Source organism: Salvia miltiorrhiza, chromosome 1 (assembly GCF_028751815.1).
Source record: "Salvia miltiorrhiza cultivar Shanhuang (shh) chromosome 1, IMPLAD_Smil_shh, whole genome shotgun sequence".
NCBI lineage: Eukaryota > Viridiplantae > Streptophyta > Magnoliopsida > Lamiales > Lamiaceae > Salvia > Salvia miltiorrhiza.
In genome coordinates, this window is record NC_080387.1 from 30,240,336 (window position 1) to 30,259,276 (window position 18,941).

Here is an 18,941-nt window from a genome sequence, read left to right on the forward strand (position 1 = left end):
CAATTGACTTCTGGAGTAATTTTCCGGCCAACTTAATGCTGATGTGGATTCCCGTAAAGTTGATGTGGCACGCCTCGCCGGCTAATCAAACGACAAATTGCATGAAAATACCCCACTTTATACCAAAATCTGGTTTTTTGACAATCTTTTCAATTGTAGCAAAAATTTGAACTACCTTTCAATTTGTTGCAATTGACTTTCGGAGTAATTTTTCAGCCAACTTAATGCTGATGTGGATTCCTGTAAAGTTGATGTGGCATGCCTCGCCGGCTAATCAAACGACAACGTCTCTAATTACCTTAAACGATGTCGTTTTCCACGATTTTAAGCAAATTACAATTTCTAGTTTTATATATTTGTTGATTAGGGCTTCAAATGTCCTCATTTGTTGGAGGTAAAGGAAAATTGTATGAGCTCAGTCGTCCCGTTTGAGAAGAAGAATCCACCAGTTCAAAGATTTTTGCTGCAAATGAGAATTTATGGAACAAGAATTTCAACTGAGATGAGAAAATTTGGGAGAAGAAATGAGGACATTTGAAGCCCTAATCGACAAATATATAAAACTAGAAATTGTAATTTGCTTAAAATCGTGGAAAACGACATCGCTTAAGGTAATTAGAGACATTGTCGTTTGATTAAGTTGGCCGGAAAATTACTTCGGAAGTCAATTGCAACAAATTGAAAGGTAGTTCAAATTTTTGCTACAATTAAAAAGATTGTCAAAAAACCAGATTTTGGTATAAAGTGGGGTATTTTCATGCAATTTGTCGTCCGGCGAGGCGTGCCACATCAACTTTACGGGAATCCACATCAGCATTAAGTTGGCCGGAAAATTACTTCGGAAGTCAATTGCAACAAATTGAAAGGTAGTTCAAATTTTTGCTACAATTGAAAAGATTGTCAAAAAACCAAATTTTGGTATAAAGTGAGGTATTTTCATGCAATTTGCCCTACACATTATCAATGAAAATCAATTAATTGGCAATTGAAAATATAAAATTGAAAATTTATATATTTTCGAATTCATGTTTTTTTATTGAAATTATGTCGTGGATAATTTAAATTTTTATATTCAAATTATATATATTTAATATGCATATTTATTTATTTAAAATAACGTTCAGTTTCGATACTGATCGTGCATCGCACAAGTGGACGTGTGCTAAATTTATTTTTAAATCATAGTGTTCATTGATTTATATTTTGATTTTATTTAATATTTATATTTATTTATTAATTTAAAATATTTTTTAATTTTGATTTAGTTGTACATTGCACGAGTGAGCATACTAAATTCACATAACATTGATATCCCCCGCCGAAACTTTACCCAAGCTAGAAATTGACCACATCTTTCCTGACATCATTTTACAACTAAAATCGTGACATCGACAAACAATTCAAATGTAAAATTAAATTATCAAACAAAATCTGATATGTTGCTTCTTATGTCTTCATAAGAGTATTGATATGTGAAAAATTTCAAAGATTTATTCAAAATAAATAAATCATGGTGCAAGAATTTCTTGTACATCTTAAATATATCTCCCACCGAAACTTTTTTACCCAAACTAGAAATTGACCACATATTTCCTGACATCATTTTCCCCTTTTGTTAAATAATGTCAACCCTAGTCAAAATTGCTTTGATTAATCCCACCATTAACCAAATTATTATATTATATTATATTATATTATATTATATTATATATTCTAAAAAACAAACCCCAAAATGAATTTTTTTTCACGAATTCAGTAACGGAGAGAATGTAAGTAAATACAACAGAACAATAAAAAACATGTCCTAAATTTTAGGGCAAAAAAATCTACTTAATTTTGCCCCCAAAATCCAGCTAGCAGGCCAATATTTCAGTGAATCGGAGAAACGCGGAAGTAAAAAAAAGAAATAGCGAAAACAAATATAGGAGCGCACAAATTTATTACGGTCGCCGTCTCTCTTTCTCTCTCTACTAGCGCCTTTTTCTTTCTATCTCTGCGTTTCCCCCCTTCTGTAGAGCTCTTCGATCCCGCTCGATCGATGAATGCAGGTTAGCTTCTTCGATCCTCTGCTGATTAGCGCGATTGATTGGAGCTGGAAGCTGTGTAATTTGTTCAATTTTGGAGGGAACGGGGATTTATGGATAAACCCTAATTTGGACTTGGTCAATTGGCTTTTTTTAGTGTTCGACTGGAATGTTGGAGTGTTTAAGCATCTAGGTTATGTGGTGGTTTGTTATTCGCTGCCACTTTTATTTGCTCAATTTGGATAATTACCTGTTCAATTTTGTCTGCAGAACTTTGGATGCGAATTCCTCGAATTGATGGGCAATTACATCTTTACTGTCGTGTGTTTGCATATTGCTTTCGTCTTGTTCAATGTTATCTTTTTGGGTTATGGCAAATTGTATGCTTGTACTTTGATTTGAGTTGATAAAGAAGTATTTTTGAAGTGCATGGTTAATAACTGCAGAGTGATTTAATGGACTTTGAATAATTAAATCTTATTTTACGGGATACTTCACTTGTTTGTAAAGACGACACTTAAGTATTTGAATGATTTAGAAGTTTAAGTATCTATAGAAATGTCAGTCTCAATCACGAAAGTCTTTACGAAACTGTTGTTACCCAATTTCTGTCGGTTCTAGAGTGCTTCAGTTTGAAGTAAGATTACTGTGTCTCTGTGCCTTTGACTCATTACTGCTTATCTATACTGTTGACCCAATGTGGGAGTTCTTTAATGATACTTTGTGTCAAAGTTCCTAGGCTTTCATGGTAAACAATGTAATGTTATTTCAGATCTCTGATGACTTCTCTGTTTTTGGCTTTTCCAGTTTTTTGCTGCATAGGTCGCGTGAACTTTTATAGAGAAAGGACTTAAAGACATGAGTTATTCATCCTAATAATGGATGGAAGCTCAAGATTTGAGTTGATGTCAGCCAGTCCAGATACTAATTTTGCTGGTAACTACCAGAGTAGTCAGAGGGGATACTCTTCTCCCTCTTTGGGTCGGTCTTCAAGTTTCAGAGAAGGTTCAGAAAGTAGGAATATTAGTTCTGGGAAGGCTAATTCTAGGGGTAGTGCTATTTCACCGGGAGATGTGCCCTCATTATCTCAATGCCTAATCTTGGAGCCAATTGTTATGGGTGATCCAAGACATGCTCGGTTCGGTGAGTTGAGGAGGGTTCTGGCTAATTCAGTTGGGAGCAATTCAGAAGAAAACACTTTTGGATCTGCTCACCTAAAGAATTCGCCTCCAGCAGCTGTTGAGGAGCTAAAACGATTAAGAGCAAGTGTTGCAGATACTTGTGTCAAAGCCAGGTAAAATTAGATATTTGTTTCGAAATATTGCATGTGCTGACATTCATGAAGGTCGAAAAGAATTGGACCATCTACTTCATTTTCTAAATTTTATTTTATTTTCCAGAGCCATAGTTATACAGGAGTTTGTTGTAATGTGTGCTAAATTCTCAAAATTACGTAAAGAATTATCTAGAAGCCTTGCTCGTGTATAAATGTTTTTTTTTTTCTTATCATCTTTGTATATTCTGAAACAAAAACACTTCTCTTTTTGATTAGCGGTCGAGCTAAAAAGTTTGATGAGCATTTAAGTAAGTTGAACAAATATGTTGAGGCCTTGCCCTCTAAGAAGCCACAGCAGCTGCGGAATGAGCTGTTGACGAATGAAAGATCTAGTGGTGCAACCTTGAAGATATCTCAGATACATCGGAACTCTTCGGAACTAGGAAGTCAGAAGTTTGATGACCGGTCTAAGAATGTTGGTCTCAGTAAGCGGTCACGTACCTCAACAACGGAACCTCGGGTTTGTAAAACTAGAATCTATCAATTATTTTTGCTATGTTGGGTTCTAATGTTGTACTTTTACTTAACAAATAGATCGCTAGTTGCAAATGTCTCATCACACATCTTTCATTCTGTTACCAGTCAACAATATCGGTCTCTCTTTCTACTTTTATAATGAACAAGCATATTGCGAGCAAGAATATCCACCCCCGAAAACAATAGGAAAACATGACTAGAAGTACAAGATAGCCAATCTTCACTCTGACCTGGCTTACTTAATAGCAAGAAAGATTACCATTGAAGTGTTTGTGTACATTGTGTACTTGCACTTTCTATTTTTTGTCTTTTAATACATAAAAGCTATAAACGTACTCTCCCCCTCCCTATGTCTTTTCCTGCTTTGCTAATCTTCCCCTATAATGCTGGCCGGCTCTGTCCCAATTCAATAGGCCACAAAGCATGGACACGGATGTTAAGAAACGAATAGTTATAAAAGTAACTTTTTTTAGGGTATATTTGTCCAAAAAGTAGGAGAGAGAAATGAAGATAAAATAAGTGAAAGGAGAGGTAATTATGCATGGGCCACAATGACATTTGGTGTAAATAATGAGTTATGTGGGGGTGTTTGTTATGTATTGATTTTCCATTTTAGGAAGTGGCCTATTGAAATGGGACGCCCAACTCCAAATAAGGAAACATGGGTTATTGAATTGGGACGGAGGGAGTATATTAACTACCGATCCACAGGCGATATCAAATAAGTATCTGTATCTTATAATTATTATGCCTTGAATGCACTGGTATCTATATATTCATAATGATTATCACTTGAGCTTCATCAATAGTTCTTGTACCTTGGAGTCACTTTCATTATGGTGTTTAGAATTAATTGTTTACTCCCCCATTTTCAGGCAGAATGCAGGAATAACGCTGTACTGCGGCAGCCTATGACAGTGACAAAAGAAAGAGACATTCTTAAAGATAATAATGCTGATTCCGATATGGTTGAGGAAAAAACAAGAAGGTTACCTGCAGGCGGAGAAGGATGGGATAAAAAAATGAGAAGGAAACGCTCTGTTGGTGCGGTGTCTTCAAGATCCATTGACAATGATGGTGAACTGAAACGGAACGTGCATAATAAGCTTTCTATGGATTCTAGCCTGCTCCCTGGCGATTCTGCCCATGGTTTCAGGTAAGCAAGTTTGTTGTTGTAATTATTCACTACACTATCCAGAAATTATTTGTTGTTATATCTTGCTGCTTATTTGTTTTGCCCTGGAAATTAGTTGTTTGTGGGAAAGTATTGAATTTATGGAATATTTGATGATGTTGGTTTTAATACCATCATGTCTTTGCCTGGATATGCTGTTTTGGCAGATCAGGAGCTTCTGGTGGTGGTAACAAGCTAGAGCCTGTGCCATCTCCTTCTGGTTCTACTGCCCGCGTAACCTTCAAAAGCGAACAAGAAAAATCAATGCTCTCAAGGGATGTGTCCGGGGGACCAATAAAGGAGCGACCCCTGGGAAAAGTAAATGTTAAGTATGTGTATCTTTTTTTATACATCCGTACTTAGCTAAGACCTTTATTTCAAACTTATCCCTTGAACAAATCTGCTGGACTCCCTTGTAGGTTGAATAATCGTGAGGAGAACCATACAATGTCCTCTAACCCAATAGTAAAAGGGAAGGCTTCAAGGGCACCACGGAGTGGCTCTGTGGCTGCTGCTAATGTTCCTCGTGTGACTGGAACTTTGGAGAGCTGGGAACAGGGCCAAGTTGGTACTAAAAACACTTACATTAGTGGGCCTAACAATCGCAAGCGTCCCTTACCTTCAGGGTCATCCTCTCCCCCAATAACTCAATGGGGTGGTCAGAGGCCACAGAAGATGTCACGAACAAGGAGAACAAATCTTATTCCTGTATCAAACAATGATGAAGTGCAGATGCAATCTGAAGGGTGTTCCCCAACAGAGTTTGGTCCGAGGATAAGCGTTGGTGGGATCAATCCTTCCCTTCTTACCAAGAGCACAACCAATGGAAGCCAAAATTTTAAAGTAAAATCTGATAACATTTCATCTCCAGCCAGATTGTCTGAAAGTGAAGAATCTGGTGCTGGTGAGAACAGAATAAATGATAAAGGTGTGGGAAGTAGGGATCCGGAAGAAAGAACTGCAAATGCATGTCAGAGTGTTGGGCCATCAACAATCCCTATAAAAAAGAATAAAATTGTTTCCAAAGAAGATATTAGTGATGGTGTGAGAAGGCAAGGGCGGAGTGGGCGAGTTTCACAGTTTTCTAGGGCTAGCATTTCACCTACAAGAGAAAAATTGGATAATGTGGTGGCAACCAAGCCTCTTCGAAATGCAAGGTCTGGTTCTGAGAAGAGTGGAAGGTACTTTATTTTCTTTGCTGATTACATCAAGTTCTAGGTTTCTGTAATTTTTTTTTTCCTATTGCTCATCAAGTTTTTGCATATGTCACAGCAAGTCCGGTCGTCCTTTGAAGAAGCTCTCAGACCGCAAAAACTTTTCTCGTCTTGGCCATGTGACAAATGGGGGATCCCCTGATTGCAGTGGTAAGCCCTTTTAGTAAATTTTTAAATTTTAAATTTCAGGTTATGGGCATAGCCGCATAGTCGCAATGCAAGATTAGTGCTTGTAGGTTTCTTGACTATACTCTGGGGTTAGCGGTATATGAAATCTGTAAACTGTGATTTTTGACTCTATAAGTTGTTTGAGGTTTTGACCATTGGTCCGCCACTACTTTCTTAATGGGTTTTTGACCTGAACTGCTCCCAGTTTTTGTTGATTCTTCGAATTGTGTAGAGCCTAGACTAAGATAAAAGCTCCAGTTTATTTGTCTTAAGTTTTGAGTTAATTAAAACAAACTGAGGTATTGTTCCTTCTCAGGGGAATCAGATGATGATCGTGAAGAACTCTTGGCTGCAGCTAATCTGGCCTGCAGCTTTAGCTGTAAGCATCATCATTATTTTTATTTTCTTATAGAAAAGTTTATCCTATATGTTTTACTGATAATTCTTGTCATATTCATGCTGCTGCAGTCAAAGCATGTTCAAGTGCCTTCTGGAAGACATTTGAGGCCTTGTTTGCTTCTATTGGCCCAGATGAAAAATCTTACTTATCACAACAGGTAAACTTTATATCTGGCTACGTAGATTCTCCAATTTTTGTTGTCAATCAATTCCTAAAAATTCTTTTTATTTTGAATCAGCTAAATTTGGCTGAAGAGTCATGTATAAGTTTGTCTCAGTACCGGAGCAGTGGAAGTTTTGACCAGGTGAAGCTGGTTTGTAACTAGTATCTTTCATCATATTGCATTTGAACCCCACTTTTCCAACACTTGTTGGTCCTTGAGATATTCCCAATCTGCTATTTGGTTCATAACTTGAGCTGAATATTTTGAGCATCTGTTTTCTAATATTTTCTTATTAGAATTTGTCACATCTCTGGTTTTTTACTGTACCTGTTGTTTAAAGTGCTTGGTTTTCTTTTATCAGGATGATTATTACCGTGAAGATATGCCAGCTTCTGGCTCTGCTTCTTTCAGAAGCAACCAATGCTTGAATTCTTTGGATAGGATGGATTCTGTTGAGCAACTTCAGAACTCCTTTGAACGTGGGTCCTCAGATGCAGACAAAAGATTTGGCAGAAGTACTCCACTTTATCAGAGGGTACTATCGGCTCTCATTATAGAAGATGAAAGTGAAGAGTTTGAAGAAACTGGATTTGGGAGACCAAGAATTTCAGCTAATAATTCTTACTTCCTCTCTGAAACTGAAAGTCAGCGTATGAACAACTTAGACTTCTCCGAGCCAATAATTGGTGCTCAAACAAGGAAAAATGGTACTGCACATAAGATTTTTCCTTGTAATGGGAATATGGATGTTGATAGGAGCCCCAGTTCACTAGACTATATATGTAATGGTGATCTGACACAAAAAGATGGATACATGCACTCAGAGGTTGAAGTTTTGGTTAGGCTTTCAAGATTTGAGCATGCTCCACAAAGCCTGCTGCCAAATAATAGTGGCATTTCTTCCTTAGATTTTCAATATGAGCAGATGGGTTTTGAAGAAAAGCTTGTAGTAGAACTGCAGAGCATTGGCCTGTTCATGGAAACTGTGGTAAGTTTCAGATCGTAAACTGGTACTGAAAATTGAGTTTTTTTAATATTGGCTGCCCTTTTCTTCATGCTAAATTATCTTAATGAAATTCCTGATGTTAAAGTGCAAATATAACAAATCAATTATCTTCTCCTATTTTTATGTATTTTTGTTCTTGATTGTATAATTGATACAATGCAGCCTGCATTGGACGACAAAGAAGAGGAGGGAATCGACCAAGAAATTGCTCGGTTGGAAAAGGGACTTCTTGAACAGGTCATCTTGAATAATATCATTTTTTTGTTTGAGATATTTTTGCATGATATCACTAAGATACACACACACACACACACACACACACACATATATATATATTATATATTTCTGGTTGACATTTCTCTAAATTCATTGATGAGTAGTTCTTTGTTACTTGCTCCTGCTTCCTTCCCCTCTTAAACACGTGCTCTCAACTCCCAAGGCTGTCTGCATTATTCAATGTGATTAATTTTTCTGTCTTGCGCTTGAAATTTAGGTTAGGAAGAAGAAGACTTGCTTGGATAAAATAGATAAGGCTATTCACGAACAAAATGATATTGGAAGGTAAATTACTTATTATTTGGGTCCTTCCTATGTAAAAACTTTGTGATCGAGGAGCAGAATTATCGTTAGCATCAACTTGTGATACATACACTGTGTTTTATTGTATTTCAGGGACCCTGAGCAGGTTGCGATGGACAAGCTTGTCGAGTCGGGCTACAAGAAACTTCTGGTCAGTTTTAAATTCTTGATGTATTATATATAAATCTTCCGAACCCTGGAGTACTGTATATTTACTTGAATTATATCTTCTTGATATTGTCTCTGTCGATTTATCACTCGAGTTAGTTGATATTATTATTTTGAATTTTTGAATTCTTATTGATACATTTTTTAAAGTTTCCTCAGTAACCATCATATTTGCTAAGACACTGCACCATTTCCTGTTCTCTTCTTTTATGTTAATCAGAACTACATTCTTGTTTGGAATGATTTACAGGCAACTAAAGGAGCCTTTGCTTCTAAGCATGGAATTCCTAAGGTGTCAAAACAAGTTGCTTTGGCTTTTTGCAAGAGGACGCTTATTAGATGCCGTAAATTTGAAGATTCAAGTATCAGTTGTTTTTCTGAGCCTGCACTCCGGGAGATCGTCTATGCACCACCTCCTCAGTTCTCTGAGATGGAGCTACTTTCTGGTGTTAACCCAGCAGCTACCAACGGTAAGCACTTGAATCTTGTTAAACGCAGCTACAAATAGGCAATACAAAATATCTTGTTTTAGATCTAGTCCGCTATTCAATGCATCTTAGAAACAATATTGCTTTCCAGTGTTATGCTTCTTATCGTTGTAGCTTACTTCTATTCGTGTTAATAGCAAAAATGTTTTTATGATTCGGCAGATACACTTGGGACTTCACTTCGCCTTTTCGATCATGGTGTTGCTAAAAATGGGCCAGTATCAAATAGAGGAAAGAAAAAGGAATTATCGCTTGACGATGTTGGTGGTTCCGTCTTCCGAGCCTCATCTGGTGTAGGCATGTCCGGTGGTGCAAAGGGAAAGAGAAGCGAAAGGGATAGGGATTCAAGTAAGAACGGAAGGTTGTCCATGGGTGGCGCTAAGGGTGAGCGCAAGACAAAATCGAAACCCAAGCAGAAAACAGCTCAGCTTTCCATGTCTGGAGTCAATAAAATCGCTGAAACAGGCAGTGAAGCAGCAAACAACAGTGGCAACAGGAGAAAAGATGTTAGATTCATGTCTGCCGGTAATGCCCCTCCCGAGTCATCGAGAGACGCAAAGGATTCTTCGGTTGACTTCTCCGCTCTGCCCCTCGACAACATAGATGGGATAGAAGAGCTAGGCGTTGATTGTGACACAGGTGCACCGCAGGATCTCAATTCTTGGTTCAATTTTGAAGTAGACGGTTTACATGAAGAACACGACGACGTTGTTGGCCTTGAGATTCCGATGGATGACCTCTCAGACCTACTCATCTTCTGATCCCCACTCCCTTGTTGTACAGCTTGTTGGAATACTAATTTGTTTAGAGAAATCGACTGCTCATTTTTTTTTAAATTCGGTGGGTGCCTTACCCTACGTTCGTCTTGGCCTAATGGCTGTTGTAATTATGCATTTTTGTTGTAATTTAGGAAAATCTTCATAGTCATATATATATAATATATTTCAGACAATTGTTGTGTATTTCTATAATTCTTTCTATATTTATTTTATGTAAGATGTTATTTTTGTAAAAGATGTTGATTCAATAATTCAAATTTATTGATTCAGAATGCAACACGACAAATAGTAAGCACAACAAACACTTGGAATTTGTGTTTATATCTTAATAATCCAGCAATTTTGCCAACACGGTTAACTGATTTTGATGTCAATGAAAGGTACAACTACCAAACCTAAAACGGCACCGGTTTCTTGAACCTTTTGTCATTTCTCATGTCTCTATGCTTAAAGCTGTTGCACCTCATAAATACATAAATACAAGCAGATCAATTCTTGCTTATGCCAAGTTGAAACAATGAAGTACCTGAGGCTTCACAAGTGCCAAGATGAGGCAAGCTTCACCACAGAGGCTTGTCATGGCAGCAACGGAGTTGATGACCGTGGATTCGACAACAAGAAGGTGAAGAGCCTCATGGAAACCATGCATCGAGTCATTTCATATCGCTCAACAAAGAACCCGTCTGCTGCGTCGTCTGGCTTCAACCTTGAGGAGCCAAAGAGATCTACCGGTGGAACCAACAGGCTGTGAAGTGCTGTGCTGCTTTTGCTCTAGAAATGTTGTATAATCTGTGCTTTCTTTCAAAATTACACTATGAATTCTGGAGTTTCTGTCAAGAATTTCTTGTATTAATAATGGCTTCAACTGCATACCATCATCAAAATTAGTGAAAAAACTGTGAAGATCAAGAACTAATCAACATACTAAACAGAATCAGAGCAACAAAAACACAAAATTAGCCTTTGATTTCTGTCCTAGTAGTGGAGCCTGCATAAGCATCATTCACGGGAAACGTTCTACACAGACGTCTCAACGCCTGACTCGAGATAGCATTTCTCCTATACAGAGAGTCTGCAAGCTCCATGGCCTCTGCTCGCCACCCTGCAAACCCCACGCCCTCGACTAGCAGAACATACGTCGTCTCATTAGGCTGGCAGCCCTTCCTAACCATCTCAGCCAGTATAGTAATAGCACCATTGATTCTCCGAACCTTGCACAGTCCAAGAATCACAATGTTGTAAGTGACAACGGACGGTATAAACTCGCTTCTCTCCATATCTCCCAACAACTCAACAGCCTTATCCACCATCCCATCCCTACACAGACATGATATGAGAGAGTTGTAAGTGATCTCATCAGGGTCAATCCCTTTATCAATCATCTCCGAGACAAGCCCCAAGGCTCTCTCCCGGTCCCCAGAGTTCCACAACGCGCTCACCATGGTGTTGTAAGTGCTCACATCCGGGGGGCACCCATTCTCAGCAAGCTTCCCGAAGACCTCCAAAGCCTCATCAGCATTGCCATTCTTGCACAATGCTGACAGTATAGTGTTGTAGTTCACTATATCGGGAAAGCAGCCACTTGAGACCATGTAGTCCAAGAACGCGATTGCCAAATCCAACCTCCCTTCTTTACACAGAGCTGAGATCAAGGGATCGTAGGTATAAGTATCAGGGCTCATCCCCTCATCCATCATGATCTTCAACACGTTGATCGCCTCCTCCAACCGCCCCTCACGACACAGAGCGCTGATCAGAATGCTGTAGGTCACCACATTGAGCTCACACTCAGCTGCAAACATCTCCTCCATCAACCTGCCCCCATCACCCCACCTCCCCTGATTGAGCAGAGTCCTCAACAAGATGTTATACGAGATCACATCGGGCTTGCACCCTCTACTTGTCAAGCTCCTAACAAACTCAAACGCCTCATCCATCAATCCACCTCTACACATACCCCTAATAATAGTGTTATAGGTGTACATATCAGGCTGCAGCCCTCTACACAGCATCTCATCAAAGATTTTCATGGCCTCACCAATCCCACCTTCAAGAATCATGGCCTCAATCAAGATAGTGTAAGTGATCACAGTAGGCTTACAATTCTCCTCCTGTATCAACTCATCCATCATCTTCAAAGCTAAACTGAGCTTCCCTCGATTGCAAAGGCTGCCTATCATAATATTATAGGTCACAATGTCGGGTGCAAAGCCTCTTCTCCTCATCCTGCTCAACACCTGATTAGCAGAATCAATCATATTAGCCTTGCACAAGCCACTAACAAAGGCATTGTAAGCATATATATCTGGCTCGCCATGTCTCTCAAGAATCCTCATGGCTTTAGCCGCTTTATCGATGCTCTTGGAGCTGAAGAAGCCCTTGATGAGCTTGGTGCAGAGAATGACATCTGCTTTGTAGCCCAAATTGACCATACATTCAAGAAAATAGAGGCCCTCATCGTAGTTCCCCGCTTTGCAGGATCTGTGGAGCAGTTTCAAGAAATGGGCTTCTTTGAAATCGATGTAGGTGGGGACATGGTTGGCCCTGGCTTCAGTGGAGACCTTGAGTCTATCTAGATTTGAGGAATCTCTGTTGCCTCTGCATCTGAAAACGGAGCTGTAGTGAGGGATTCTGGTGTGCCGGGTGAAGATGAGGCGTTGGGGAAAGAATTCAGCGCAGAAAGCTGTAGTCATTAGTTTATCAATTCTTCACTCTCATCGACACATATGCTTGTGTTGTGGAGCTATTTTCTTTTGCTGTCCACACCCATCATCGCCTTCACATTTTCATTATATATTTGTGGATAAGGGACATAAGCGCCAACACAAATACTCCATCTTTTATGTTTAATAATTAATTAATAATCTTACTTTTCACTGTGCTTATATAAAATCATACTAACATCTTATTGAAAGTGAATCATGTCTTTTTTCTTCAAGTGTACCAAATTACAAATGAGTTTTGGAATGGAAACAAAACCCTCTTAAGTTTTGTGAATTGGATGTTGGAGAGTTTATGGAGATGAATGTAATTCGATATTTTTCCTTTTTCAAGTGTGTTCATTGTTTTCGTTAGTTGATTAACATGAAAGATATAGAAAAATGAAAAATGAACAAGTACTTATTTAATACGATAAGCATAAATAAACGTACTTTCCCTTCTAAAGAAAGAGTAGTACTTGAATTGTTATTAATTTTTTTTTATTGAATTTCATTATCATCTATATTTGACTACTTTTAATTCAAAATCTTTAATATTGTATAAAAATTTCCATAAATTTATTAATATATAGTATTAAACAACAACAACAATAATAATTACATTATTTAGAAGGGAAAGTACGTTTATTTTTCACGCCACAACCAAAACCTATGAAAACCCCAATTCCCCAATTCTCACGCCACAACCAAAACCTATGAAAACCCCATTGTTTTCCTACTCGGATTGATTTCTCGTTCAATCTATCTCTCTCTAGTTGCTGTTAAATCGGTTGTTCTTGATTGTTGAGGCTCAATTTCAAAACCTTGAAGCCTGCAAATTTTTGAAGATTTATTTTCTTCTTGACAGATTGAAGAATGGGTGTGGGTTTATCCGTCCTCATAGGCTTAAAGTGTGCAACTTTATTCATCTTCTTTCTCTCTCTTCGGATGTTTCAATTCACTTTGCTATCAGTCCCATTCTTGTATGCATCTCTGGTGTCATTCCTGGTTTCCATTGCTTCCCATCCATCAATCAATCTGCCGATTCTTTTGGGGAAAGGATCAGATGGGAATTTCCCAATCTGGTCATTGATCATGTTCAGCCCTTACTTGTATTTTGTGAGGGCTTTTTCATTCATTAGAAGGTTTACTAGTGGGGAGCCTCCATACACCAAGATTTCTGAGGGCTTGTATGTTGGAGGCTGGCCTTACGCCCCTGAAAAGCTGCCACCTGGCAACCCCGCCATTGTTGACTGCACGTGTGAGTTGCCGAGGAAGAAGGAGCTCACGGGGAGCGCCTACCTCTGCGTTCCTACGTGGGATACGCGCTCCCCTGAGCCGGGGGAGATTGAGAGTGCTGTCAACTGGGCTTCTAGGAAGCGAGCTCAGGGCGTCCCGGTTTTCGTCCATTGTGCATATGGTATATCATCTCTGCCATTTTGGTGTTTGATGCTTCACTTCTCATCATTGTCATTGTATATGTGTCTTTGTGTATTGTGTAATGCTTAGTAATGTGATCATTCTTGATTTGTCTATGTTTTAGTATTGCTGAGTTATTAATTTGGTGCTTTCCTATTGCATATCAGTCCATGTAGAGCTAGATTTTGATAGTTGAAGTTAGGATCAATAATAACTGAATATGTGATTTATGTCTGAATTCTTATGATCATGATTGTTTGTGATGCTTTGATTTATGATGTTCTTTCAAGCCAAGATGGTGCTGCTTCTGTTCTCCAAGAATTCGAATTGGTGTGCTTCGTGTAACATTGCTGCGATGAACTGTTCATATATCTGGCTGATGTAGTTATTGGTTATGAGTTTAGGGTGCCTTTACATTTTCATTTCATAAATTAAATCTTGAACATCCTAATTAGGGGAGCACACTTCATTTTACATTGGAAACATGTAAACCTAAGCATGGTTTGTGTAATTGGTAGTATCAAAATATCATGTCAACTCAATTGATTCAAAGTCTCACATTTCCTGATGAAATATACTTGCACACTGAAAACAGTATGATTCTACAGAAAAGTTTTTTTAGATGGTAATATGTTGTCATTGTTTAACAAAATTGATTATAATCTGCTTCTTCTATAGGGTACAACTGTTGCTCTATTTACTTTTCTTCTGTACTTGAACTGTGTATGGTTGGGCTCGTCCCGAGATTCTTACATTATGATTGTTTTAGGTCATGGGCGAAGTGTGGCTGTAATGTGCGCGCTGCTGGTTGCTCTTGGCCTGGCAGAAGATTGGAAAACTGCGGAAAGGATGATCAAAGAGAAACGCCCATACATCCGAATGAATGCTCTTCACCGAAAGGCCTTGGAAGAATGGTCCAAGGACAGGTTATCCACGCCTAAACGAAGGGGACAATCTTGATTTATATAGGGATAATGCAGATACTTCTATTCTGCATTTTGTCACTGTATTCTGATACAAACATAACTTCCCAAATCCTCTTCATCAAATAAACTCATCTTTGCCAATGCCTCTCTCTCTCTCTCTCTCCACCCACACACACTGATAAGTTCTCAACTGAAACTTTTTGATGTCAATGGATGTAAGAACGACAGAAATATATGCATAGAGGCAAAATTGACAACAAACATTATCTTCCTTTATAAAGAGGAAAGCATTTTTCATAACAACATACAGAGATGGAAGAATTTACATCATCATCAAAAGCCTGAAAGACGATACAGAGAAACTTACATAGCCTAGTCTAAGTCTACTTGATGTAATACGTCGTTTTATGCGTTGATGAAGCTGAGACAACTCTCTCAAGTCCCCGATCGTTTAGCTGCTGCTTCAGAGCTGCTAATCGTCATGAAGGACTCCCCACAGCCGCATTGACCCGCAGAATTGGGATTGATAAACACAAATTCAGATCTGCTCACAGAGATAGATGGACAAAATTTAGGTTTGATTGAGCTACAAGAAATGGAAACTAGTTTGTTTGTACCTCAGTTTGTCATCAACAAAATCCATCTTGGTTCCTATTACATGCATGAGAGCTTTGGGATCGATTAAGATCTTCACCCCTTTGTCCTCAACCAACTCATCAAACTTTCCTTTCTCATCTGCAAACATATGAAATACAATCACTCAAAACAAAGTTACGGCATTAAAAGACTTTGAAATGATTTCATGGTGGAATCATTGTTGTATCGAAAAGCAAAAAACTCCAACAAATTGAGTGATGCAAATTCGCAATAACAATAATCCTACCATTTTTCACCTTAATCAACAATAATGCCCTACTTGTCTATTTCTCTTAAAGCAAACGATCAAATTAACAGGATTATCCAGTAATTCAGGCAGCAAAATTAAATACAAGTTTCTTACAAATTCGCTCCAGCTCCTACTCTAACAAAACCACCAAATTGAACAGATTTTTTCGAAATTAAACTTTGCACGTACAATAATTACGATCACAATCAGAGAAATAAAGCGAGTAAAGATGAGTGTGGAAGGAAACTAACCGGCATAATTGAGGGTGTAGGATAGGCCGTTGCAGCCGCGAGCCTTGACGCCGAGCTTGAGGAAAGAGCGGTGGCGCTGGTCTAAGAGATAGCGCACTCTAGTGGCGGCGGCCTCCGTCAACGACAGCACTTGCTTCCGCATAGCGAACTCCGATGAAATCTCTCCGGCGAGTTGTGGTCAAATGCCACCGTTTGTGAAAATATGGATATATTTGGGCTGTGAAATTGGGCTGATTATTTACACGATTTAAAGCCCAATGGGCTTTTGGTGATTGGTGATTATTTTCCAGAGGGTTCTTGAATTGAGTTGAGATATGCAATCGCGTATTCTGAAATGTGACCTGTAATTCTTATGTGATGATTCAAGGAAGATTCTATACATTTCTAAATTATTACAAATGGACGTCTCCCAACTGTGAGGAGATGTTAGCCTTCTAACTGGGATGGGACCCACACCTCATCCCTCTCTCATGATCTTGCCACCGCAGTATAAATGCATCACACCTTATGCTTACATTTAATCTCTTCACTTTCTACATTCTATTTTAAATTACGCTTCTTTTCCTCTCTAGGAGCTGCTTCATCCCTCTTGCTGTCTAGAGGTCTCTCTCTCTCTCTCTCTGTTATTATTTTGGGAATGAGTAAATGGTTTCTACGAAATTGCCTGCAGCACTACGATTCAGCTGAGTTGTGCACTTTTTTTTTTTTTTTGATCGAGCAAAGTCATGTTAGATGTTAGTAATTAGTTTCTCATCCACTCCAAGAACCACCTTATCTCTCCATTCACCAAAATCCACCTTATATCTCCATTCACCAAAATCCACCTTATATCTCCTCAAACTCCAATTCGCTCCCAAGAGGGATCGAACCCGGACCCGGTGGCCAGTGAGCTAAGCCCCCTGGTTAGCTGAGTTGTGCACTAATCCCGTTTATGTGATGTACTTGTTGTTCCTCGCCTTTGTTTTCATAAATTGTGAACACAAAGTGTCATTCCTTTTATCAATTACTATTGTTTATCATTTCTGGAATATTGATATTTTCTAGATCGATTTATCATTTTCTCACTTTTGGTCTGTTTTGCTAATGAAAATCTGTTCTGCCTATTATTGTTTGTTACTGCTGCTTATGAAATTGGCTGTTTGTGCATGCTGAAAACACAACATAAAGCTATGAGGTTAGGGGATCCACCTCTGGGGGCTAGGCCGCTAGTGAAGCCCCTCCCATTTTTTGAGTTTTTTGTTTTTTGTTTTAAATATATATCAAAAATATAAGAGAGAATATATGTAATACATTAATACATTGTTTTAATAATCATAATATTCACGTTAATTGCTTAACATTAGTTTGTCAAATTTTTGTTATTTTTGTCATATTCATCTTTTCTTATTTAATTGTCAATGTTGAATTTGAGCCAATTTTCAAGTTAAAGTAAAGTTATAAATTAGTATTACTTCTAAAAATTAGTTTATTTTTTTTAAAAGATGAAATATATAAATAAAAAAACGCATAAAGATATGTCTTTATATGTTTTCAATGTACTTGTTGTTGAATTAATGAAATGCGAACAACTATTTATTAAATTAGGTGACTGAATTTTAATGTTAAATCCATTAAAATTCTATTTGAACATAAAAATGAATTGTATAAAATACCCAAAAAAAAATTGGGTCGAGTCCGGATACCATACTTCAACAAATTCTAAATCTGCCCCTGTCCACCTCTATTTAATTAGTAATTCCCCCTCTATCTATATATATGTAGTAATGGTAAGACCATAAAATGGATAGATGATTCTTGGTTGGATTCTGCCAAGTGCCAATAACTCTCCACATTCCTCCTCGTTTGAATTTCAGCAATGAACATAACTTGAGATTAGGATTTCCTCTGCTATTTCATTAGTAACTCCTATATATATATATCTGATAATCAAATAAGATCAATTACTTGCATTGTCACAATGGTTAACCCGAGCTCCTTAAATGCAGTCATTCCTATACATCCATACTTTGCCATATTGATACTCTAAATCAAAACTTGGTTGTGCAAATGTCTCAGGTGCTAAAATGTCGACCATCACCATTCCTTCACCTTCCCTACTCATCAAATCACCATCGCCAAAACGCCAAAACTCTGCCTCATTAGGCTCCGTGAAGGGCGTTTCAAGCGCCTTTGGCCTGAAGCCGCGGCCTTCTTTCAGAGCCCGTGCAATGGCCGTGTACAAAGTGAAGCTAATAACGCCCGAAGGCGAGCAGGAAATCGAGGCCCCCGATGACCAATACCTTCTCGATGCTGCAGAGGGAGCAGGCATTGAGTTGCCTTACTCCTGCAGGGCTGGCTCCTGCTCCACCTGCGCTGGCAAGCTCGCCTCTGGCTCAGTCGACCAGTCGGAGGGCTCGTTCCTCAGCGACGAGCAGATGGAGGAGGGCTATGTCCTCACCTGCGTTTCCTATCCCAAATCGGATTGTGTCGTTTATACTCACAAGGAAGAGGATGTCCATTGATACATTGCTTTTCACTTTCCACATCATTTCTTCACTTTGCTCTTGCCAAATTTGTACTAATCACAGGATCTCAATTGTGACTCTTGTTCTTAATGCTTTCATTTTTGTTGTGTTTGTGAATCTACCAATTTTCTGCTTCAACTCATCATATATGCATGGGTAAATGTCACTTTATGTCTTATCAATTATCAATTATCAATTATGTCCCAACATTTTAATATTATCAAATTGATATCCAACCTATCAACATTTTTTTAATTGTGTTCTATAAAAATATTCTAGC

The 18,941-nt window shown here is 38.4% G+C and overlaps 5 protein-coding genes across 7 annotated transcripts; 3 read left to right on the forward strand and 2 right to left on the reverse strand.

The window, feature by feature from the left end:
* The first annotated feature begins 1,846 nt into the window (after window positions 1–1,846).
* On the forward strand, window positions 1,847–10,149 carry LOC131018971 (uncharacterized). 2 transcript variants are annotated; one of them, XM_057947658.1, is made up of 16 exons: window positions 1,847–2,048; window positions 2,832–3,318; window positions 3,577–3,820; window positions 4,713–4,993; window positions 5,179–5,340; window positions 5,431–6,192; window positions 6,284–6,375; window positions 6,710–6,772; window positions 6,862–6,950; window positions 7,032–7,106; window positions 7,318–7,944; window positions 8,125–8,199; window positions 8,456–8,523; window positions 8,635–8,692; window positions 8,960–9,179; window positions 9,360–10,149. In XM_057947658.1, exons 2-16 carry the CDS (start codon window positions 2,903–2,905, stop codon window positions 9,956–9,958), a joined length of 3,831 nt encoding a protein of 1,276 aa, XP_057803641.1. In that variant the 5' UTR covers window positions 1,847–2,048; window positions 2,832–2,902; the 3' UTR covers window positions 9,959–10,149. The 2 variants fall into 2 exon arrangements, with proteins under 2 accessions (XP_057803641.1, XP_057803647.1); XM_057947664.1 differs by having other exon boundaries at window positions 1,849–2,048; window positions 7,032–7,097.
* Window positions 10,150–10,484: 335 nt separating this feature from the next.
* Window positions 10,485–12,785, reverse strand: LOC131019036 (pentatricopeptide repeat-containing protein At3g04760, chloroplastic-like). The gene has a single exon (XM_057947722.1). It carries the CDS (start codon window positions 12,667–12,669, stop codon window positions 10,933–10,935), a length of 1,737 nt encoding a protein of 578 aa, XP_057803705.1. The 5' UTR covers window positions 12,670–12,785; the 3' UTR covers window positions 10,485–10,932.
* A 382-nt stretch (window positions 12,786–13,167) lies between these two features.
* Window positions 13,168–15,161, forward strand: LOC131019397 (uncharacterized). Its single transcript, XM_057947943.1, has 2 exons — window positions 13,168–14,095; window positions 14,864–15,161. The coding sequence occupies exons 1-2, from the start codon at window positions 13,552–13,554 to the stop codon at window positions 15,052–15,054; spliced, it is 735 nt and encodes a 244-aa protein (XP_057803926.1). The 5' UTR covers window positions 13,168–13,551; the 3' UTR covers window positions 15,055–15,161.
* A 109-nt stretch (window positions 15,162–15,270) lies between these two features.
* Window positions 15,271–16,427, reverse strand: LOC131019451 (iron-sulfur assembly protein IscA-like 1, mitochondrial). Its single transcript, XM_057948003.1, has 3 exons — window positions 16,158–16,427; window positions 15,638–15,755; window positions 15,271–15,564 (listed from the first exon to the last, which is right to left on the reverse strand). Exons 1-3 carry the CDS (start codon window positions 16,297–16,299, stop codon window positions 15,456–15,458), a joined length of 369 nt encoding a protein of 122 aa, XP_057803986.1. The 5' UTR covers window positions 16,300–16,427; the 3' UTR covers window positions 15,271–15,455.
* A 90-nt stretch (window positions 16,428–16,517) lies between these two features.
* Window positions 16,518–18,799, forward strand: LOC131019426 (ferredoxin-like). 2 transcript variants are annotated; one of them, XM_057947970.1, is made up of 2 exons: window positions 16,518–16,759; window positions 18,213–18,799. In XM_057947970.1, the coding sequence occupies exons 1-2, from the start codon at window positions 16,651–16,653 to the stop codon at window positions 18,656–18,658; spliced, it is 555 nt and encodes a 184-aa protein (XP_057803953.1). In that variant the 5' UTR covers window positions 16,518–16,650; the 3' UTR covers window positions 18,659–18,799. The 2 variants fall into 2 exon arrangements, with proteins under 2 accessions (XP_057803953.1, XP_057803962.1); XM_057947979.1 differs by having other exon boundaries at window positions 16,677–16,847; window positions 17,044–18,799.
* Window positions 18,800–18,941: the final 142 nt, after the last annotated feature.